Below are 25,221 nucleotides of genomic sequence, written 5' to 3' on the forward strand. Positions count from 1 at the left end.
TTTCACAGCAGAACAATAACCTTAAAAACAAGGCCAAATCTACAGTTGAAGTCGGCAGTTTACATACACTTAGGTTGGAGTCATTAAAAGTCATTTTTCAACCACTCCACAAATTTCTTGTTAACAAACTATAGTTTTGGCAAGTCTTTGTGCATGACACAAGTAATTTTTCCAACAATTGTTTACAGACAGATTAATTCACTGTATTCCAGTGGGTCACAAGTTGACTGTGCCTTTAACTTCTTATGGCTGCAGGGGCAGTATTGAGTAGCTTGGATGAAAGGTGTACAGAGGTGCCGATTAGTAAACTGCCTGCTCCTCAGTCCCAGTTGCTAATATATGCATATTTATTATTCGTGTTGGATAGAAAACACTCTGAAGTTTCTAAAACTGTTTTAATTATGTCTGTGAGTATAACAGAACTCATATGGCAGGCAAAAACCTGAGAAGTTCCACTTCCTGTTAGAATTTTTTCTGAGGTGGCAGATATTCAACCAAGCTCTCATTGAAATTACAGCGAGATATTGATGAGTTTTCACTTCCTACGGCTTCCACTAGATGTCAACAGTCAATAGAACTTTGTCTGATGACTAATGTGAAGGGGGGCCGAAGGAGACAGGAATTAGTCAGGTCTGCCACGAGCTGACCATGCGTTCACATATGAGGAGGACCTCCGTTCCACCGCTCTTCTGAAGTCAATCTAATTCTCCGGTTGGAACGTTATTCAAGATGTATGTTAACAACATTCTAAAGATTGATTCAGTACATCGTTTGACATGTTTCTACTGACTGTTACGGAACTTTTGGACATTGTCACGTTATAGTGGACGCGATTTGTGACTTTGGAATTGTTTACCAAAAGCGCTAACCAAAGTAGCTAATTGGACATAAATAACGGACATTATCGAACAAATCAAGCATTTATTGTGGACCTGGGATTCCTAGGACTGCATTCTGATGAAGTTCATCAAAGGTAAGGAAACATTTATCATGTATTTTCTGGTTTCTGTTGACCCCAACATGGCCGCTAATTTGGCTATTGTTCTGAGCTCCGTCTCAGATTATTGCATGATTTGCTTGAGTATTTCTGTTGAAACGATGTGGCTATGCAAAATCACTTGATGTTTTTGGAACTAGTGAATGTAACGCGCCAATGTAAACTCAGATTTTTTGTTATAAATATGAACTTTATCAAACAAAACATGCATGTGTTGTGTAACATGAAGCCCTATGTGTCATCTGATGAAGATAATCAAAAGTTAGTGATTCATTTTATCTCTTTCTGCTTTTTCTGACTGCTATCTTTCGCTGGAAAAATGGCTGTGCTTATTGTGGTTTGGTGGTGACCTAACATAATCGTTTGTAGTGCTTTCGCTGAGAAGCATATTTGAAATCGGACACTTTGGTGGGATTAACAAGAAGATTACCTTTAAAATGATATAAGACACATGAATGTTTGAGGAATTTTAATTATGATATTTCTGTTTGAATTTGGCACCCTGCACTTTCACTGGCTGTTATCATATCGATCCCGGTAGCGGGATGCAGCCATAAGAAGTTAAACAGCTTGTAAAATTCCAGAAAATGATGTCATGGCTTTAGAAGCTTCTGATAGGCTAATTGACATCATTTGAGTCAATTGGAGGTGTACCTGTGGATGTTTTTCAAGGCCTTCCTTCAAACTCAGTGCCATATGCTTGACATCATGGAAAAATCAAATGAAATCAGCCAAGACCTCAGAAAGAAAATGGTAGACCTCCACGGGTCTGGTTCATCCTTGGGAGCAATTGTCAAACGCCTGTAGGTACCACGTTCATCTATACAAACAAAAGTACGCAAGTATAAACATCATGGGACCACACAGCCATCATACCACTCAGGAAGGAGACGCGTTCTGTCTCCTAGAGATGAACGTACTTTGGTGCGAAAAGTGCATATCAATCCCAGAACAACAGCAAAGGACCTTGTGAAGATGCTGGAGGAAACAGATACAAAAGCATCTATATCCACACTAAAACGAGTCCTATATCAACATAACCTGAAAGGCCGCTCAGAAAGGAAGAAGCCATTGCTCCAAAACCGACATAAAAAGCCAGACTATGGTTTGCAACTGCACATGGGGACAAAGATTGTACTTTTTGGAGAAATGTGATGAAACAAAAATAGAACTGTTTGGCCATAATGACCACCGTTATGTTTGGAGAAAAAAGGGGGAGGCTTGCAAGCTGAAGAACACCATCCCAGCTGTGAAGCACGGGTTGGCAGCATCATATTGTGGGCTTTGCTGCAGGAGGGACTGGTGCACTTCACAAAATAGATGGCATCATGAGAACGAAAATTGTGGATATATCGAAGCAACACCTCAGGACTCAGTCAGGAAGTTAAAGCTTAGTCGCAAATGGGTCTTCCAAATGGACAATGACCCCAAGCATACTTCCAAAGTTGTGGCAAAATGGCTTAAGGACAACAAAGTCAAGGTATTGGAGTGGCCATCACAAAGCCCGGACCTCAATCCTGAAGAAAATGTGTGGGCAGTACTGAAAAAGTGTGCGCGAGCAAGGAGGCCTACAAACATGACGCAGTTACACCAGCTCTGTTAGGGGGAATGGGCCAAAATTCACCCAACTTATTGTGGAAGGCTACCCGAAAGGTTTGACCCAAGTTAAACAATTTAAAGGCAATGTTACCAAATACTAATTGAGTGCATGTAAACTTCTGACCCACTGGGAATGTGATGAAATAAATAAATCATTCTCTACTATTATTCTGACATTTCACATTCTTAAAATGAAGTGTTGATCCTAACTGACCTAAGACAGGGAATTTTCACTAGGATTTCAATGTCAGGAATTGTGAAAAACTGAGTTTAAATGTATTTGGCATATGTAAACTTAAACTTAAACATATGTAAACTGTTCCTGAATTACAGTTTTGACTGATCTGTATGAAAATCTATGGGAAAACCTGCAAATGGCAGTCTAGCGATGATCAACTTGAGAGCTTGAAGAATTTAAAATAGAGAATGTGCAAATATTGTACAATCCAGGTTTACCCAGATAGACTCCGCTGTTATCTCTGCCAAAAGTGCTTCTACATAAACTCAGCAAAAGAAAATGTCCTCACTGTCAGCTGTTTATTTTCAGCAAACTTAACATGTGTAAATATTTGTATGAACATAATTCAAGACAAACTGAACAAGTTCCACAGGCAATTGACTAACAGAAATGGAATAATGTGTCCCTGAACAAAAAAGGGGGGGGGGGGGGTCAAAGGTAACAGTCAGTATCTGTTGTGGCCACCAGTTGCATTAAGTACTGCATCTCCTCCTCATGGACTGCACCAGATTTATCAGTTCTTGCTGTGAGATGTTACCCCACTCTTCCACCAAGGCACCTGCAAGTTCCCGGACATTTCTGGGGGGGATAGGCCCTAGCCCTCACCCTCGGATCCAACAGGTCCCAGACGAGCTCAATGGGATTGAGCTCTTCGCTGGCCATGGCAGAACACTGACATTCCTGTCTTGCAGGAAATCACGCACAGAACGAGCAGTATAGCTGGTGGCATTGTCATGCTGGAGAGGTACTAAATGAGGGAGGATGATGTCTTCCCTGTAACGCACAACGTTGAGATTGCCTGCAATGACAACAAGCTCAGTCCGATGATGCTATGACGGACCCTCCACCTCCAAGTCAATCCCACTCCAGAGTACAGGCCTCGGTGTAACGCTCATTCCTTCAACGATAAACGCGAATCCGACAATCACCCCTGGTGAGACAAAATCGCGACTCGTCCATGAAGAGCACTTTTTGCCAGTCCTGTCTGGTCCAGTGACGATGGGTTTGTGCACATAGGCGACATTGTTGCCGGTGATGTCTGGTGAGGACCTGCCTTACAACAGGCCTACAAGCCCTCAGTACAGCCTCTCTCAGCCTATTGTGGACATTCTGAGCAGTGATGGAGGGATTGTGCAACTCGGGCAGTTGTTGTTGCCATTCTGTACCTGTCCCGCAGGTGTGATGTTCGGGTGTACCGATCCTGTGCAGGTTTTTTTATTTTTTATTTAACATTTTTATTTATTTATTACAAAAAACACAAGGGGTAACATTAAAGTATTAGAACATGAAGGACAAACAATACAGCATCAAGACACTATCAAACATGCATCAGTCTTTCCGCAACAGAGCCATCCTTATGTGTGAGAGTGCGTGTGCATGATAGTGATATAAAATGTCAGTTTCCTTTTTCATGATCACAACCTTGTGAAACCCAAACCCTCCAAGATCCCCCCCACAGTTCACCAATAGCTGTCCCTCAACCATTCAAGACCCCTTCCACAGCCCCCCCCCCCCAGAAGAAAAAAATGAAAGACTAAAATTAATTCCATTCCCCACCCCCAAGAACCCCCCAATGCATCAACAACCAAGAGAATGAACTAAAGAGAAAAAAGAAAGACAGAATAAAACAGCAAACAACAATGCAAAATCATAATAAATAAATTTAAAAAAACAAAGGACATCAAGGACAACTGAAATCATAACAGCAATGCCTACTTTATATGTTTGTGTGCATGTCTGGCACTATTACATGAATGTGTGTGTTCTTATATGTGTATATTTGAATGAGAGGGTGTGTATATGCATGTGTACAAACACCTGCACGGCATCGGCATTAGTTGTAAAAACACTGCCACTTAGTGTCATTCAAATGTACTTTTTTCCCCTTTATATTTTGACCATCCTCTCTCTCACACAGCAACTCCACTCCCACTTGTCTCCAATTGCACATACCACCCCTCAGCCCATCCCATCTATCTCTGCTGGCCACCCTCAGCTTCCCTCAGCCCATCCCATCTATCTCTGCTGGCCACCCACTTCGTGATTCTACGCAACACATATCTTTCAACTATGCTGTGATGTTTAACATACAATTTCAATCTATCTAATTGAATAGAATCTACAGATTAAGTGTTTTAGATAAATACTTTTACTAAGAGTATTAGTAATTGACTGACCCGGTCTCTCCAAATCTCCTAACAGTACAATTTCTAGGGTCAATTTTAGATCAATGCTATGCATTTTCAGCCATTCCTGAACCTGAGGGCAATACCAAAATAAAATGGTCTATTGATTCTGTATCCTCACAACAAAATCTGCAGACCTTAGATGATTTTATGCCACAAGAATTCTATATAATAATTTTAGCTGAAAAGAACGAAATCTTCAATCTTGCATTGTTTTATATATCAACTCATACACCCTGTATCATGGAATCGGTACATCAGAAATCTCTTCCCAACTATTTTGCAATCTGTATGGCACAGTTGTCAACATCCTGGTCCTCAAATGAAACTGGTATACTTTCCTATTTATGCTATTTTTATTCCTCCGCCAGTTTTGATCCTTTATATTGGGCAGACAGACCAGTTCCCTACCTCCTCCCGCTGCCACCCGCCTCCTCCATTTTTGGGGCAATGTTGTAATCAATTGGTTGTACTCTTGGATTGAGCAGACCTTCCCGTACAATTCTGATAACTCCATGACTCTACCATTACAATTTACAATACCATTTAAGAACAAAATACCCTTTTCAAACATCTTTCCCATAAATACAGGTATTTTATCAACCAGCACATTTGAGTTAAGCCATAATATTTGTTCTATCTTTTTAGGGTGAGGAAATTTAAATTGTAGCCAGCTCTGCAATGCTTGTTCGAAAAAAGTATCATTTTCAATTAATCGAAAATGAGACATGGCAATCTGCACAAAGGCAAAAAAACTAATTTTAAACAATGGATGCGCTTTTCTTATTAATCTACTTGAGAACCATTTAGGTTTCAAATAAAACTTTTGAATGAGTGAAGCTTTTAGAGAGGTTTAGTACTTTTATATTTAATAATCTCAACCCACCCAGTTCATATTCATTATATAGATAGGCTCGTTTTATTTTGTCTGGTTTAGCATCCCAAATAAAGCGAAATATTTTTTGCTCATATGATTTGAAAAACAAATCAGGAGTAGGCAGTGCCATAAGTAAGTGAGTATACTTAGTCATATCTCAGTTGTTAATATGGGTAATTTTTCCATAAATAGACAGGTATTTAACTCTCCTTGGTTGCAGGATCTTGTCTATTTTTAAAAGTTTTCTATTGAAATTCATTGTGGAGAGCTTATTTATATATTTTGTGATATGAATACCAAGTATGTCTACTTCACCATCAGCCCATTTATAGGTAAACTGCAAGGTAATGTAAAAGTTGTATTTTTTTTTATTTTTTTTTACTTCTTATGGCTGCAATCCCGTCACCGGGATGATATGATAACAGCTAGTGACAGTGCATGGCGCCAAATTCAAAAAACAGAAATCTCATAATAAAAATTCCTCAGACATAGATGTCTTAAATAATTTTAAAGGTAATCTTGTTGTTAATCCCACCAAAGTGTCCGATTTCAAATAGGCTTTTCAGCGAAAGCACTACAAACGATTATGTTAGGTCACCACAAAACCACAATAAACACAGCCATTTTTCCAGCGAAAGATAGCTTTCACAAAAAAACAGAAAGAGATAAAGTTAATCACTAACCTTTGATTATCTTCATCAGATGACACTCATAGGACTTCATGTTACACAATACATGCCTGTTTTGTTTGATAAAGTTCATATTTATATAAAAAAATCTGAGTTTACATTGGCACGTTAGATTCACTAGTTGCAAAAACATCAAGTGATTCAACAGAAATACTCATCATACACATGGAATTATAGATATACCTCTCAATGCAACCGCTGTGTCAGATTATTTATTTTTTAATTACGGAAAAATAAACCATGCAATAATCTGAGACGGAGCTCAGAACAATAGCCAAATTAGCCGCCATGTTGGACTCAACAGAAACCAGAAAATACATGATAAATGTTTCCTTACCTTTGATGAACTTCATCAGAATGCAGTCCTAGGAATCCCAGGTCCACAATAAATGCTTGATTTCTTCGATAATGTCCGTTATTTATGTCCAATTAGCTACTTTCGAATTGTTTACCAAACTCCCTAATCAAAGTCTCAAAGCGCGTCCACTATAACGTGACGAAATGTCCAAAAGTTCCATTACAGTCAGTAGAAACATGTCAAACGATGTACTGAATCAATTTTTAGAATGTTGTTAACATACATCTTGAATAACGTTCCAACCGGAGAATTACATCGACTTTAATTGACCGATGGAACGGAGCTCACTCTCACGTGAACGCGCCAGTTCAATGCGTGGGCACCTCATGGAAGTGATTGCTCATTCCTGTCTCCTTCGGCCCCCCTTCACATTAGCGAGTCATCAGACTAAGTTCTAGTGGAAGCCGTAGGAAGTGAAAACCCATCCATATCTCGCTGTATTTTCAATGAGACCTTGGTTGAAAATCTGGCACCCCCAGAAAATATCCAAACAGGAAGTGGAACTTCTCAGGTTTTTGCCTGCCATATGAGTTCTGTTATACTCACAGACATAATTCAAACAGTTTTAGTGACTTCAGAGTGTTTTCTATCTATAATATAATATGCATATATTAGCAACTATGACATAGGAGCAGGCCGTTTACTCTGTGCACCTTTCATCCAAGCTACTCAATACTGCCCCTTCAGCAATAAGACGTTTTTTAAGGATCCAATACGTAATATTGTACACTTATCATAATTAGGTTTTAGTCCAGAGAGTACAGAAAAGTTATCTAGATCTTTAATGAGACATTGCAGGGATGTAGCTTGCGGACTTAACATAAAACTTGAGTCATCGGCATACATGGACGCCTTGGATTTCTAATCCTCTAATGTTGTTATTGAATCTGATTTGAATAGCTAGCATTGATGGCCATACCGAATAGATAGACAGCGGACACCCTTTTTTAACTCCTCTTGACAATTCAAAACTCTCTGTAGAGAGTAGCCATTATTTACTACTTTACACCTGGGGTCGCTATACATAATTTTTTACACATATTGAAAAATATCCATGCATTTATAAATAAAATCCTGTATTACTTGATCAAATGCCTTTTCAAAATCCGCTATAAATACCATTCCTGGCTTCTTATGTTTCATGATGTTCTATTATTTCTTCACACTGATCTTTCTGTACATTTGTTCATTTTCTATTTTTTCTATTATTTGTATATTATTTGGAAAGAATTCCTTACCGTAATCTTCATTCAGTGGGAGAAGATAAGATAAAATAATTAGTTTCCTCTTTTAAAATATAATTCGGAGAATCATAGATGACTCAGTCTTCAGTAACGAGTTTCTGCAAATTCTTTTTGTTAGCATTCCTGTATTGGAGATTCAGGAAGAAATTTGTGCATTTTTCTCCATATTCCATCCAGTTTGCTTTATTTTTGTAATAGATTATATTAGTGCTTTATTTTTGTAATAGATTAAATTAGATCTTTCTTGAATAAGTTCCTCAAGTTCTTTTTGTTTTCCTCTAACTTATTTTGTATCTCTGTAGTATCATTTTTATTGCTATCTACCTGTACTATTAGTTCATGGATTTCCCTTGTTAGTCTTGTTACTTTATCCAGATACTGCTTTTTATTATTGATGAATATTGAATTGAATGACCCCTGAAGGTACATTTAAAGGTAGCCCAAACATTAAGGGGATTTACTGAGTTATTTTGTCTTAGCTAAAAATAAGTTGTCCTCCAGTAAACTTTGATTCAATTTCCAATATCTCCGTCCACGTGGAAAATCTAGAAGTTATGTGAATGCCAATTAGATGATGATCCGATCGCATTCTGTCTCCTATTAACTTTTTTAACCTTTGATGCAAGAGAGAAAGAGACAAGAAAGTAGTCAAGACGACTAGCTTGATTAAGTCTCATGTTTCTACTGACTGTTACGGAACTTTTTGACATTTTGTCTGCTTTTAGTGAACGCGCTTCGTGACTTTGGATTTGTTTACCAAACACGCTAACAAAAATAGCTATTTGGACATAAGTGATGGACATTACCGAACAAAACAAACATTTCTTATGGAAGTGGGAGTCTTGGGAGTGCATTCCGACGAAGATCAGCGAAGATTTATAATGCTATTTATGATTTTTGTTGACTCCACAATTTGGCGGGTAACTGTATGGCTTCCTTTTGTGGCTGAACGCTCTTTTCAGATGATTGAATATTGTGCTTTTGCCGTAAAGTTTTTTTTATCTGACACAGCGGTTGCATTAAGGACAAAATTATCTTTAATTCTATGTAAAACATGTATCTTTCATCAAAGTTTATGATGAGTATTTCTGTTATTTGATGTGGCTCTCTGCAATTTCTCTGGATATTTTGGAGGCATTTCTGAACATGGCGCCAATGTAAACTGAGGTTTTTGGATATAAATATGAACTTTATCGAACAAAACATATATGTATTGTGTAACATGAAATCCTATGAGTGTCATCTGATGAAGATCATCAAAGGTTAGTGATTCATTTTATCTCTATTTCTGCTTTTTGTGACTCCTCTCTTTGGCTGGAAAAATGGCTGTGTTTTTCTGTGATTTTGCGGTGACCTAACATAATCGTTTGTGGTGCTTTCGCTGTAAAGCCTTTTTGAAAGTCGGACACTGTGGTGGGATTAACAAGAAGTGTATCTTTAAAATGGTGTGAAATACTTGTATGCTTGATGAATTTTTATTATGAGATTTCTGTTGTTTGAATTTGGCGCCCTGCACTTTCACTGGCTGTTGTCATATCGATCCCGTTAACGGGATTGCAGCCCTAAGAAGTTTTAAGGGCACGGTGATGATAGTTTGTATAGTCATTACCTTTACGGTCCATTGAGGTACTTAAAACTGTGTTATAGTCTCCTACCATAATGATTAGATCATTTGTTGCCTGTAAGTTCAATAAATTGGTATAAATGTTTTCGAAGAAGTGTGGATCCTCCTGATTTGGACCATATAGATGAATGAGCCAAATCTCTTTTTCGTCCACTTTCATATTCAAAAGGATCCACCTTCCTTGCGAATCATTCCTGATTATTTGCACATTCAGATTGAAATTTTTGTTTATTAATATCATCCCACCCTTTGAGTTCTTTTGTCCATGACAGAAAATTATTTCACCACCCCATTCCTTTTTCCATGCAACTTCATCTAAGGATGTAGAGTGAGTTTCCTGTAAACAGTATATGTTATATTCCTTTTCTTTTTGCCATGTAAAGACTGATCTTTTATAATCTGCCAAACCGTTACAATTATAACTAGCTATACTTATTTCACCCCTTACCATAACTAGATACTATTCTCAGGCTAAATGTACCATAATTAGTGCTTGTAAAGTTACTGCCATCAGAGGTATGAAGGTCAAAACTTGAGCTTTCAAAAGTCTGATATTTAGAATTCAAGAAATAGGTTCTAGCAATATATTTTTTATTCCCTTGCCTGTTTGCCAATGACACAGATGTTAGAAAATTGAGACAAATTTGAGTAGGTTGATGTATATGATGTCTGTGTAAGAGTAAGACTATAATGTGTGATGTCCAAATAAATAATAACTCTGCCAATTTGCATGTGAGTGTCTGTGTGTAACATGCAGTGCGTATAGCCTTAATATTCATAATTGTGATCCATATCGTATCACCATCATAGTTGCATCATAATTACCTTTAACATAATTGAAAAACACATCCCACCATTTCCATAGCAATTGACGTTTCACATGATCATGAAAGAGACCTTGCATTACTCTAGAGACGGCTTCACTACAGTACAAATATATTCTGTACAATATGTTATGCCCCTATTTGATATCATCCCCTTGCTTGTTGTAAACATTTATAAAAACTTGTAGACAAATACATAAAAAAGATAGACAAACAATAAACACATTAAATTATAAAACAGTTGGACAATAGAGAGAGGGAGAGAAAAGAAAAGAGAGAGAGATCAGGTGTGTGTGTAAGTCCGTATGTGTGTGTGTGTTCATATCCACTTCATAATGTTCAGATCATTTTACAGTTCCCATACCTTCTTTTTTTTCGTAACCTGAAGTTCCTGTAGAATTTAGTACAGCCACGGTGTTATGGAGCTGTCTCGGAATAGCTGTCCATCTATAAAGAGTTTGTCCACAATGATAAAGGCACGCCCATCATCCATCCTTTGTTGTCTTTGTACCGGATACAGTCTCTTACGACGTTCATCTCCTTTGGAAATTGGTCATTGAGACCGAATTTGGTCCCTTCCTCTGCTTTTGATCAGCTCCTTTTGTTGGTAGTGTTCAAATTTTGCAATGATCGGTCGGGGACCCTTGGTCTTGTCGCTCTGAGCTCCAAGTCTGTGTACTCGGTGGAAAGCCACCTTGTTTACAGTCTCTATAGGAAGCGTCAATGCGGATTTCATAAATTCTCTGATCGCGCCCTCTGGATTATTGGATGCGTCCTCAGGAATACTAGAAAAAAGTGATTTTCACTCATGCTACAACTTTGTATGTCTAGTAGCGACTCCTTCATCACCCTGTTTTCCCTGAGTAGACAACCCATGTTGGAATCGGGGATTTTTACCTTGGCTGTGAGTGTCTTGTTTTCTCTTTGGAGCTTGAGAATTTCACACTGGCTGAACTCCAAACTCCCCCTCAGCCCTGCTACCTCCTCACACAACTTTTTCAGTGTTGCATGGATTCCAGTCAGAGCACTAGCCTCTACCTCAATGGTAAGTAAATCGTCCGTGTCTGTAGATGAATCTGTTTTTCTTTTTTTTGCGGGTTAAAGTTATTTTGTGAGGTGGTCGGATCTTTCCACGAAGGAGTATGTTGTTTCTCCATAGCGTAAAGCTGTTGGTACTCATCGATTTCCCTCAGGATCTCCTTGGTATCCAGATTGGTTGCAGTATAGAGCCAGTTGATTTAAGAAAAGATAACAATGAGTCTTTCCCACGACGACGACAGGTGTCTGTAGTACAGCCAGCTAGCACTCGCGGGAATCCACGCAACAACAAAAAAAGGAACACAAACTTGTAGTCCTAGCCGTAAAGAATAACCGCGTTGTGGAATCCTTAGTAACAAAACTTTAGTTCGGATTAAAATTGATTTAATGTAAACAACAAACCGAGTGTAGACAGTACAGTGTCCTGTTGAGCGCTCTGATGACGTCTCTCTCCAGAGCTGTGCAGGTGTTGTCACAAGTGGTCTGACACTGCTCGGTCTCCCTGTCTTAGGCATCTCACAGTACGAACATCGCAATTTATTGCCCTGGCCACATCTGTAGTCCTTATGCCTCCTTTCAGCATGGCCAAAGCACGTTCACGCAGATGAGCAGGGACCCTGGGCATCTTTCTTTTGGTGTTTTTCAGAGTCAGTAGAAAGGCCTCTTTAGTGTCCTAAGTTTTTACAACTGACCTTAATTGCCTTCCTGTTAGTGTCTTAACAACCGTTCCACAGGTGCATGTTCATGAATTATTTATGGCTGTTTATACCCTTTACAATGAAGATCTGTGAAGTTATTTGGATTTTTACAAATTATTTTTGAAAGACAGGGTCCTGAAAAAGGGACGTTTCTTTTTTTGCTGAGTTTAGTATTGTCTCAGGGGGTGTGAATACTTAGGTAAATGAAATCTTTCTGTATTTAATTTGCAAAAATGTATACAAACATTTTCACTTATTATGTGTAGCTGGGCCCGAGAAGCTGTTTTTCCCCCTCTATCTGAAGGCCATTGGACTGTTAAATATCCATCACAAGGCGTCTTCCACCCAGTTATGTAACCCTGTACCTTAGAGGCTGCTGCTCCATAGACTTGCAATCACTTGCCATTTTGATAAATGGACCACTAGTCACTTTAATAATGTTTACATATTTTTGCTTTACTCATTTCATATGTATATACTGTATTTTAGTCTATGCCACTCTGACATTGCTCATCCTAATATTCCATTATTTAACTTTTAGGTTGTGTATATTGTTAGGTATTACTGCACTGTTGGAGCTGGAAACACAAGCATTTCGCTGCACCCGCAAAAACATCTGCTAAACAATATTTGATTTGCTTTAGAGAAAAATAAGAGAGAAAAATAATATTTAATTCATTTTGAATTAGGGCTGTAATACAACAAAATGTGGAATAAGTCAAGACGGTCAAATGTGGTACAGACCCGAGTGAGGAATGTAAATTCATCTATTACAGAAACACCATAACCTTATGGGAATTTAATAGAAATGTAGATCTTGAGTAAATCAGAATAGAAAAATGGCAGAATTTCAACTTTAAATACTCCCAATATTTATGAAAAACAAAACTACTTCCCAATATATAATACTTCATTTTTGGATGTCAACATTTCACTCCTCACTTGTCAGCAGACAATTTCACAAACAACCGTTCACAGCGGAAGTTGTTGACCTCATTGTGTACCCGAAGACTCAGTGCCGCAGAGGGGGAGGGGTTCAAATGGAAAGAGAGAATACAGAAAGCGGTCCGTATGAGGGAGAGAAAGAATGCGTGTCACAGTGCAGAACTGCAGTAGCTTCAGCCTCTGCTGAACTTCTACCCGACACACACACACACACAGGGAGTGACTCACTCTGCACCATTTTTACACACACAGGAAAGTGGAGGACCTAATGGAACAGTCATTCTCAGTTGAATGTAGAAAAGATGGATGACTCTTCCAGTAAGTGTGCACAAAACTAATCTCAGACCATGAGATCCTGGAGTGAGAGGAGGTACTGGTACAGTTCATGTACATCCAGCTTGAGATACTGAACTTTCACAATGTGGCCAAGGTACACTCTTACAAAAGTAATTGTGTCCAGAAACAGTTGAAATAAGGAAATGAAAGCATACAGTAGGAAGATTAGGGATACGAGGATGAAATGGAACTCATTTCACAGAACTAACTAACAGGCCAGGCTTGTGTTATGGTTCTAACGTCACTGTAGAATATCATAGGCCGACATAATTACTGTGTCACATAGACCATATGATGGAGACGCGAAGCAGAGTCGAGTACCATGGTGCATTCAAGACAACTGGGAACTCTGAAAAATATGAGGTGAATTCATGTCAGAGCTCTAGAAAGAGACTCGAGTTCCTGAGTTGGACGACCATTTGAAACAATTTCACAGTTCCCAGTTTTGAACACGACATTAGTTTACCTGTTCTAGGTTGTGTGTGTCACAGGCCCTCAGCACCACAGCACCACCCTTCTGGCTTGGCCTCCCCTGAGCCACCAGACACTTGTCAGCCTGCAGGTTCCGCAGCTGAAGAGAAAATGAGAAGGGAGAGGTCAGAAGGTGAGGTCTCCATCTAGTTGTATTCCAGCTCATGTCCCATGTGGCTCAGTTGGTAGAGCATGGCGCATGCAACACCAGGGTTCGATTCCCTAGGAAAATGTATGCACTCACTACTGTATTTATTTAATTTTTTAACCTTTATTTAACTAGGCAAGTCCGTTAAGAACTAATTCTTATTTACAATGACAGCCTAGGAACAATGGGTTAACTGCCTTGTTCAGGGGTAGAACGACAGATTTGTACCTTGTCAGCTCAGGGATTCGATCTAGCAACCTTTCAGTTACTGGCCCAACGCTCTAACCACCAGGCTACCTGCCACCCCAAAACAACACCCACCCACTAGGACTGTAAGTCGCTCTGGATACATTTTTTTATTGTAGCCTGACTCCAACTGAGTTTTATTAACTTAATTCCGGAAACGTTACATACAGCTTCAGGCCATGTAAGATCTGATTATCTGTGCAGTGCTACTGCAAAGAATATGACAAGGAACATGCCTATAAACTCAAATAAAAAGACACTGATAAATACCAAGTGAAGTTACGTCCAGAATATGGCACTGAAATGCACTATATACCAACACCCACTCACTAGGGCGGCAGGTAACCTAGTGGTTAAGAGCATTGAACTAATAACCGTAAGGTTGCTGGTTCATATCCCAGAACCAACTAGGTGAAAAATCTGTTGACGTGCCCCTTGAGGAAGGCACTTAAAGCCAATTGCTCCTGTAAGTCGCTTGAAACAATTTGGGGATTATCTCAACGCCTTGCACCAACTGCCTCATTGCTAAGTTTGCCAATTTCCATAACTCTATATCTTCAGAAACCAAGCATTTTAAGAATTCACCTATGAATGCATGATCTCTCCTTCCAGACTAACTAGAATTTCAATGTTCTCTCTGGGAGACTGATGTAGCAGAGCTGTTGGTTGTTTGACTTGCAATACATAACTCTCGTTTTCTATTAGTCTTTTTGAAGCAGGAGAACTTATCTATTCCTGAGTTCTGAGCTTCTAAGTGGTGTGTATCTGTAACCTGGGGACTCCTTAATGACTTGTGCAACACCACATTGCCCCCTGCTGACTGGATATGGCATTTGTTCAATTTCATTCAATAAGAAAAACTTAAAAAGTGCAGTATGTAGTAATGTTGTATTGATTATTTTTGCTTTCCCTCAGTTTTTGAAGATTGCAACACAAAAATAGCTGAACAATCTTAAATGCTTTCTGACCTTATCATATGAACCCCAAACAACCACGTGCAGGAACGTGGGATATTGTTACCGTTTACAACTTCTGATGACCTCTTGTCCATCAGGAAGCAGCTGCTGTTTATACACATTGAAGGTGCATCACTCACAGTTAACAAGCAACTTTATTTAACGTACAACTATAGATCTATCATAGAGGGCTATTTGCTTGTGAAAGATATTACAGCTTAAATCCAAGAGATTGAGAAAGTACATTCATTCTTTTTCCATTTCAGGCGTAGTTTTTTGGCCTCTGTGGCAAGGGTTGACCGTCAACAACACATGGCTCTATTGGTTAAAAACAAACCGTGTAAAAGTCATGGCAGAAAATTGTCAGTTCCCAGTTAAGACAAAATCCGGGGAGGTGGTGGAGAGTGATGTATCGCTAAAAGAAGACCAATTGGCCTCCTTTTGTTACAATAAATTGCAAGTAAAGTGCTGAAGTTTGAACAGTGTTATTCTGAGGCATGATGTAGCGTACAATATAAGTGAAATTACGATTTCTATGGTGAACAGTAGCATAGCTCTAGCCTGGTTCCAGATCAGAGTGTGCTGTATAGCCAACTCCTATGGTTGATGCGACCATTGGCTATAAAGCACAAGTTCAACTTAACTTTAGTGGGTTAGTGGAGAGAGCGAGTCTACAGTGGTTTAGAGCGACGAGGGGCCGGGGCTTTTAGCCAGCTGGCCTATCTTACCCGCCCTCTTTCCAGAACTTTGGGCCGGCGGAGACCTTTGTTGACGAACACAGGCTGCTGAGGCTTGTTGTGGGTTGAGCCCACCTGCATCTCGGGGTAGATGGTGTCCAGGTACCACTTGAAAGAGTGGCACTGCAGCCGTTGGCGCACCGCCTGCCGCTCGCTGATGTCATCGTAGGCGCGTTCCCGGAGCTCCGGCCTCAGGTTGAAGTACTGCTCCTGATTGGACGGGACAAAAATAATGTGAGGTTGATTGCTATTGAAACGTTAATTGCCATTACACAATTAATATAGCTGCATCTCTGTTGTCTGTAAAAGCACATGGTTTACTAAAGTTAGTTTGTAAACAAACATTATCAGAAAAGCTGAATAAACCTAAAACATACAAACCACTAGCTAATAGTAGTGCAAGACAAGTCTTTCAGAGGTAAGATTCAAATTGGGCTAAGCAATAATAAAACCAAGATGTTTACCTTGATTGAGAATCTGTTTGATACATCCTGATTTGGGCCAGCTGTTTCCGTGGAAAAAAAGCCTGACCCAGTCTCTGATTAGTGTGGTGATGGAGAAGCCAGAACCCTAACCTCATCTTAACCCTCTGGAAGATTTCAACACTACTCTGCTGTACTAAGAATTCATAGTGGGGGATGGCAATTTATAAATCACACTCTTAGTTCAAATGTACTGTATATCATTTCAAAGTGGAAAGAAACAAATGGAGGTTGGGGAAAGAGCACAGAAGAGAGACTACACGGCAGCGTCCAGAATCTTCCTGGAAACAGCGGCACTCTCGTGGATGCCTTATGTGCCCCTAAGGCACCAAGACCTAATGATTAACTAATAATAGTCAAGGCCTCTGTGCACACTGCTTAGTTTGGTAACAATAACCGTCCACACACTGAGGGGAAATGAGAAAGCAAATTCAGACTCAATCGTTGTGAGACGATGAGGTGTGTGAAAGGGAGATCACAATGCAATTAGCTTACTTTCCAATTAGATCGGCAATTTTCAGACCGTGGAAAGCAATTATAGCTCTCCTTTGTAGCTTGGAAAGGAACAAACATCACTGTGATGATAAAGACATGGAGCTGAGAGTAATTAGAAGAAATGGTGAACCCATTGGAAGTTTCCTTTGCTGATGACCATAGATGGCTTGGGGGCTGTAATAGAAGCCTCTGGGAAAAATAACATGTGAAAAGTGATTTCTTCAGATCAGTGGTTTTCAGTCTAGGCTATTACCTATTACAGGCCACCAGCATGGAATGAGTGACTTAGGACTGAATTTCAAATCGTGTGTACTAGGGCTGGGCGATATGGCCAAAATATCATATCGCAATATTTTCCACATTTGACGGTATTTTAGGTTTTTGAATAATACAATTTGTAAATATTGTTTATGAGCAATGCATGGCAGCACATTAAGTGTTTTTATTTTACCAGGAAGATTTGGCATGGGTCCCCAGATCCTCAAAACGTTCTACAGCTGCACCATCGAGAGCCTCCTGACCAGTTGCATCAACGCCTGGTATGGCAACTGCTCGGCATATGGCCCAGTACATCACTGGGGCCAAGCTTCCTGACATCCAGGACCTATATACTAGGAGGTGTCAGAGAAAGGCCCAAAAAATGGTCAAAGACTCCAGTCATAGACTGCTCTCTCTGCTACCGCACAGCAAGTGGTACCGGAGCGCCAATTCTAGGACCAAAAGGCTCCTTAACAGCTACACAAAAGCCATAAGACTGCTGAACAACTAATCAAAATGGCCACCTGGACTATTTACATTTACAAACCCCCTGTTTTTACACTGCTGCTACTCGCTGTTCATTATCTATGCATAGTCAGATTAACCTGTACCCCCACCCATTGACTCGGTACCGGTACCCCCTGTATATAGCCACGTTATTGTTATGTACATTTCTAGTGGTACCTTTTGATTTTACTATTTGTTAAAAAATAAAATAAAAATTGAAATATTATTCTTGTTTATTTTATTAATTATATTTCTTGAACGGCATTGTTGGTAAATAAGGGCTTTTAAGTAAGCATTTCACTGTAAGGTCTACACCTGATGTATTCGGCGCATGTGACAAATAACGTTTGATTAGATTTTTTATTAGCTAGCTAGCTACCCAGCGATTAGCATTAGAGGCTAACACGATTTATTTTAACCACAAAAAATACAAACTAGCTGTTTGCAGATAGTAAGATACATGAACTAAACTAATAGTGTAGCTTCCATTTTCAGGCCATCAGACTCTTAAAACAGTCATCACAGTCACAGTAACCTAACATCACAGTAACAGTAACAGTAACCTGCCCTGAACCTTAGACATTGTCACTAGCCGGCTACCACCCGGTACTCTACCTTGCACCGTAGAGACTGCTGCTCTATGTACATAGAGTCGTAGAACTGCCGTGTCTTTGGCTATGCCGGATTAAGTGATATGGCATGCTATTCTATAAAATCCTTTCTCTGTAATTAATATTACCTGATTGAGCTAATCATGTAAATGTAATTAACTAGAAAGTCGAGGCACCACAAAATAATATTTATAGAGCAGTTATCTTCCGAATAAACTCTTAAAGATCTAGTAATATTTTACATCAATAGTAGTTAATATTAATCGTCACCTTATTTCAGTCTCATCAGAAAGTAAATTCTTGGTTATCTTCACGAACCCTGGCTAACAAGTTGAATCAGCAATACAAAAATTGGGTTTAATTATTTATTTACCAAATACCTAACTAACCACACAGAATGAATCATACCTTGATTACAAATTATGTCAAAGGAAAACGTCCCTAGCGGAAGGAACAGATATGACAGCTGGTTACACAAAGAAAGGGGGGTTGGGTTTGAGTGAAAGAGCGGGAAGACTGAAGAACAAAGGGAGAGCTATGTCTCTATCGGGCTGTAGGCAGCTACTCTATCGTAAATACAGTATCTTATGCATTCTAAATGACCATTTACCATTTGTAAAAGGAAAATGCAATAAATATTTACTCTGAGCTGTGCTTCAATAGGTTGGTGGTAGATGGAAGGCCGTGTTGCCCAACAGAGTCCTTTGTCCTTTGAAGAGTGTCTCTGGTGGTGAATGGGAAACATTGTAGTGATACTCTGTTCTTCCTTTCCTAGCCCACGTTTACAGCGGCCACTGCTAACTCAACGGCTAGGAGGTATCACTTCTGTAGCGAATAAGAGTTCAAAGTTCATACCATTCGCAATCAAAGCTCATGCTGAGGTTGGCTTTGTTCTGTAGTTATCTGAATCCTTCTGACATCGGACCGTCGTCCTAATGTTCCTCGGAACAGGAGGTTACATTTTCGTCAAGGGCTTATATAGTGGAGGGAGAGAAGGGTGTGTTTCATTGTTTATAACCCATGTCTCTTCACAGGGGCGTGCCACTGATTGAGCAGAGCTCTAATTTTATGAAAACCCAATTCTCTCATTTGGAAGCTAAAATTACATTTAATCTTTTCACAAATAGTTTCATTTAAATTGCACAACAATTCCATGTGAATCTGATAACTATAATGTGTAGACTTTCCCAGATACAGTTTATGTCGTCCTGTCATCAGTCATAATGTCTCAGATGACAACCGAACTGACATCATATTCATTAAGTACCAACGCATATTTTCAACTGGTTCTATTACCGAAATATGGTTCCTTTCCCTCCACTTGTTTGATGTTGCCAGACTCTCTATGTCTAATAAAGGCTATTCAAGCGTCCCTCAGTAGAGTCAAGAGAGAGGGAAGGGAGAAAGGTATTTATGGGGGGGGGGGGGGGGGGTCATAAACCTTACCCACAGGCCAACGTCATGACAGAACACTGGTCACATACTGTTTTACCACTTTGTGTATATACTGTATTATAGTCATGGCTCATCCTATATAACTACTGCAGTACACACCTTTTCTATTCATTTCCTGTCTATAAACACACACCCGTTACATATTTATTCATATTCCGGACTCTGATATTGCTCATTCTGATATTTGTTTGTTTTTTGGATTGTGTGTATTGCTGCACTGTTGAAGCTAGAAACATAAGCATTTCACTGCACCAGCAATAACATCTGCAAAACTGTGTACTTGACCAATAAACAGGGATTAGATTTTTATAGAACGCTTGTGGATTTATATTAAGGAGCAAAGTGGAAAGTGGAGCAAAGTGCAAAGTGGAAAGCATTATTGTTGTCACCATCTTGTCACCACCATGCCACCTAATATAATGTTTACATACCCTACATTACCCATCTCATATGTATATGTATATACTGTACTCTATATCATCTACTGCATCTTGCCATCTTTATGTAATACATGTACCACTAGCCACTTTAAACTATGCCACTTTATGTTTACATACCCTACAGTACTCATCTCATATGTATATACTGTACTCTATACCATCTACTGCATCATGCCTATGCCGTTCTGTACCATCACTCATTCATATATCTTTATGTACATATTCTTTATCCCTTTACACTTGCGTGTATAAGGTAGTAGTTGTGGAATTGTTAGGTTAGATTACGCATTGTCAGAACTAGAAGCACAAGCATTTCGCTACACTCGCATTAACATCTGCTAACCATGTGTATGTGACTAATAAAATGTGATTTGATTTGATTTGTATCTGCAGCATTGACCATGCAGACACTCACTGTGAGTGAATGGCAAGTGAAATGGTTGTGACTCGTAGTAGAGCACTCTGGGATTGGTGTGTGTGGAAGGAGAAAGACGACTTGGCGTAGTGGCATAGCACATTAAACAAACCAAACATTGAAATACCGTTATAAAGCCCAAAACTCGTCCATGCATCAAATACCGGTAGAGTAAAATACGCTATACCGCCCAGCCTGTACTACTACTCCGTACATGTACCTTGTATTCATCCATCCATACGTGGGCCAGGCGCAGGGAGTTGTGGGCCATGGTGTCCTGACCTCCGGGTGACCCGTAGGGCCGCCGTTTACGAAATATATGACCAACCCGCGAACAGGGAATGATCAGGAGCTGGCCGCCACACATCCAGATCTGAGAAAGGGAGAGACAATTCAAATGCATTGTATGAACACACATTCAGCAGTTCAGAAAATATTTGAATTCTTGGTTAGAGCGCCAGCGTACTTCATCTGAGCTATATTATATGCATGTTGTGAATAACCTCCTACTGTAGACCACACACATTCATGACTTTGAGCTTCTCTATAGAAAAACTCAAACCCCTTTTACTTAAACCATGCAGGAGCAGACTCTATGGCCAAATATACCACTATGAAGATGACTCTACAAACTTGCTGAACGCATTTGCAGTTTGTTTTGTCCAAATACTTACGACACCTTCAAATGGGAGGGGGGGCTAGATACATAAAGTACTTTCATTTCTAAATGATAGAACAGATATGTATGAAAATACACTTAAATAAAGTGACACTCTGTACTATCGCCTCATAATTTATTATCTCAAATAAAAAATGCTGGAGTATAGAGCCAATATTCAACGTTTTAGCTTAACTGTCCAAATAAATATGTAGGGGAGTGTAAAGTCTGACCAAACATCAGCTCCATTTCCCATAGTAGAGAGCCATATGGTTCATGTAATCTGACAATGTTTCACATAGAGCTTTCGGAAAGTATTCAGACCCCTTCCCTTTTTCCACATTTTGTTACGTTACAGCCTTATTCTAAAACTGATTACATATTTTCTTCCCTCATTCTATTTGGACAGTTAAGCTAAAACGTCTAATTTGGCTCCATACTCCAGCATTTCCCCATAATGACAAAGTGATAACAGGTCTAGATTTTTTTTTGCAAATTAGAAAAAGAAAAAAAACATACCTTATTTACACAAGTATTCAGACACTTTGCTATGATACTCTAAATTGATCTCAGGTGCATCCTGTTTCGAATGATCATCTATGAGATGTTTCTACAATTTGATTAGAGTCTACCTGTGGTAAATTCAATTGATTGGACAATATTTGGAAAGGCACACACCTGTCTATATAAGGTCCCACAGTTGACAGTGCATGTCAGAGCAAAAACCAAGCCATGAGGTCGAAGGAAATTGTCCGTAGAGCTCAGAGGCAGGATTGTGTCGAGGCACAGATCTGGGGAAGGGTACCAAAACATTTATTCAGCATTGAAGGGCCCCAAGAACACAGTGGCCTCCATCATTCTTAAGTGCAAGAAGTTTGGAACCACCAAGACTCTTCCTAGAGCTGGCCGCTCGGCCAAAGTGTTCAATCGGGGGATCACTGAGCAATCACTCTGTGCAATCACTCTGAGCTCCAGAGTTCCTCTGGATATGTGAGAACCTTCCAGAAGGACAACCATCTCTGCAGCACTCCACCAATCAGGCTTTTCTAGTAGAGTGGCCAGACGGAAGCCACTCCTCAGTAAAAAAGGCACACGACAGCCCGCTTGGAGTTAGCCAAAAAGCACCTAAAGACTCTGACCATGAGAAACAAGATTCTCTGGTCTGATGAAACCAAGATTGAACTCTTTGGCCTGAATGCCAAGTGTCCCATCTGGAGGAAACCTGGCATCATCCCTACGGTGAAGCATGGTGGTGGCAGTATCATGCTGTGGGGATGTTTTTCAGCTGCAGGGACCGGGAGACTAGTCAGGATCGAGGCAAAGGTAAACGGAGCAAAGTACAGAGAGGTCCTGGATGAAAATCTGCTCCAGAGCGCTCAGGACCTTAGACTGGCAAAGGTTCACCTTCCAACAAGACAACGACCCTAAGCACACAGCCAAGACAACACAGGAGTGGCTTCAGACACAAGTGTCTGAATGTCCTTGAGTGGCCCAGCCAGAGCCCGGACTTGAACCCGATCGAACATCTCTGGAGAGACCTGAAAATAGCTGTGCAGCGACGACCCCCATCCAACCTGACAGAGCTTGAGGATCTGCAGAGAAGAATGGGAGAAACTCCCGAAATACAGGTGTGCAAAGCTTGTAGCGTCATACCCAAGAAGACTCAAGGCTGTAATCACTGCCGAAGACGATTCAACAAAGTACTGAGTAAAGGGTCTGCATACTTTTGTAAATGTGATATTTACATTTTGTATTTTTAATACATTTGCAAAAATGTCTAAAAACCTGTTTTTGCTTTGTCATTATAGGGTATTGAGTGGAGATAAAATAAAATACAGCCTTAATCTAAAATGGATGAAACATTTGTAACGTAAAAAAATGTGGGAGAAGTCACGAGGTTTGAATACTTTCCGACTGCACCGTACATAATGTTTCCTTAGTGAAGTAATATACTGTACTCTCTTTTCAAATAGGGTAACATAGCAAGACATGAGAAGGTAGTCTTGCCAAGAATATTCAAACAGGACTGGAAGAGAAATGTCCAACTCTGATGTGGTAATAGTTATTAAAAACTCTGAGGCGAGAAAGGAATTTTTGTTGGAGAGATTCATGTAGCCAAGCCAATATATAGTTTCCAGCCTGCGGCGATCCAACTCAAATGGACCAAAACGTAATATAGAGAAATAAACTTGCCTTTGGCTGTCAGTTAAAACATTTTATTTAATTCTGTATTTTTCTTAGGGGAAGAAGAGCTTGACTTTGACAAGGCAAAGCCTTAGACTAAATGAGCCAAAACGTGGGTAAATAAACCAAGTGTCTTGAGCTTATGACGAGTGGTTGACATGTCACAGCTCATTTGACCAGGTGCATGTGTGCTCCCCACCTAGTTGATTTGGCACCCCTCCTAAAACGGGAAAAATATGTTCAAGTGAAAGGGTGGGTGTCACTTTTGGGAGCATCTGTACCCTGCCTAAGAATAACATGAAGCAGACATGTTGTGTATGTTATGGGGAGGCAGTGAGTATGTGTGACCCTTTTATTTACCCGGAAGGAGATCTCGAGGTTCTCGCCTCCCCAGATGTCCATGCCGCTGTCGTATTGGCCCAGCTCGTTAAAGTACTTCCTGTCCATGGCAAACAGACCACCGGCCATGGTGGGGGACCTGGGGGAGGGGGAGTAAGACAGAGTGTGAGTCGGCACTGTCGTTACTTCAGTATCCTTTAAGGTACTAGCAGCACAACCACTAATATGTGAGAAAACAATGCCTCTGTCTTCTAGTCAGGCTATGACCAGAGAGAATTACTGATTGAGAATGTTTTTTTCCAATGGAGCCATCCGTTTGACAGATCGCCAGAGATGATTGTCAGTCAAAACAAATAACACAACTCCGGCCTTTGTGCGTATCCAACTCTTCGGAAAATAATTGGACTTGAATTTGACGATGACGGACCATGATGAATGCGTATCTGATTGAATACGTTTTGATGAATCTCTGTGTGACCGTAGGCTTATGTTCTTATGGAAAGCCCAGAACGCAAGCTATTGAGCGAAACGGAAAGAGATTATATTTTTCTTTACACTAAGGGGTGTCCGAGAAGCCCTTAAGGCTAAAACCGGCCTACGCCATAGTAATGGATTGAAAGCACTCAGGCTCTTCAAAACGTGGATGGAACCAGGCGTCCTTCTATGGCCACTAATTAGCTTTCACATGACTCCATACGTAAGGGGATGGGAACACAACGCTATGGGCTTTATTGATATCAGGTTCATGCAGGCTGAAATAAAAAAAATGGGGGGGGGGGTCTGAGCTATTCCCAATCGATTTGAGCATTAACCCTTTATACTCAATGGAATTGGCCTATATGGATACATGTAAAATGTGTCTTAGAGCAGAAATATGAAAACATATGCATAACACTGGTAGCAATTTAAAGGGAAATTTGGAAATAGGGAAATTATTAGACCGAAATTGAGACAACAGTGACCTGACAGACTGAATCCTGTGACGACCCTCCCACTCTGTCTGCCGTATTCTCTCTTTGTTCTTGTTTCCTTATTAGGATGTCGGTGGGCGGAGTTGGGAGGGTCGTCAGCTACATGGGAAACACCTGGGCCCACTGTCATAGGATAAATGCACCATTTCCCCATTCATAGGGGAGACTCTCTCCATGCAGACACCTTTACAGATT

General features: G+C 40.0%; 1 protein-coding gene across 3 annotated transcripts in view; it reads right to left on the reverse strand.

The window, feature by feature from the left end:
* LOC129859167 (polypeptide N-acetylgalactosaminyltransferase 11-like) overlaps positions 1-25,221 on the reverse strand; it is a 70,001-nt gene that overhangs the window by 6,717 nt on the left and 38,063 nt on the right. For all 3 annotated transcript variants that reach the window (XM_055928609.1, XM_055928611.1, XM_055928608.1), the window contains exons 7-10: positions 24,077-24,194; positions 21,095-21,247; positions 16,203-16,421; positions 14,120-14,224 (exon numbers count right to left, since the gene is read on the reverse strand). In XM_055928609.1, the coding sequence (XP_055784584.1) occupies positions 14,120-14,224; positions 16,203-16,421; positions 21,095-21,247; positions 24,077-24,194 (595 nt within the window). The remainder of the gene's footprint in view (positions 1-14,119; positions 14,225-16,202; positions 16,422-21,094; positions 21,248-24,076; positions 24,195-25,221) is intronic.

The sequence above is a fragment of the Salvelinus fontinalis genome, chromosome 7 (assembly GCF_029448725.1).
Source record: "Salvelinus fontinalis isolate EN_2023a chromosome 7, ASM2944872v1, whole genome shotgun sequence".
NCBI classification, from domain to species: domain Eukaryota; kingdom Metazoa; phylum Chordata; class Actinopteri; order Salmoniformes; family Salmonidae; genus Salvelinus; species Salvelinus fontinalis.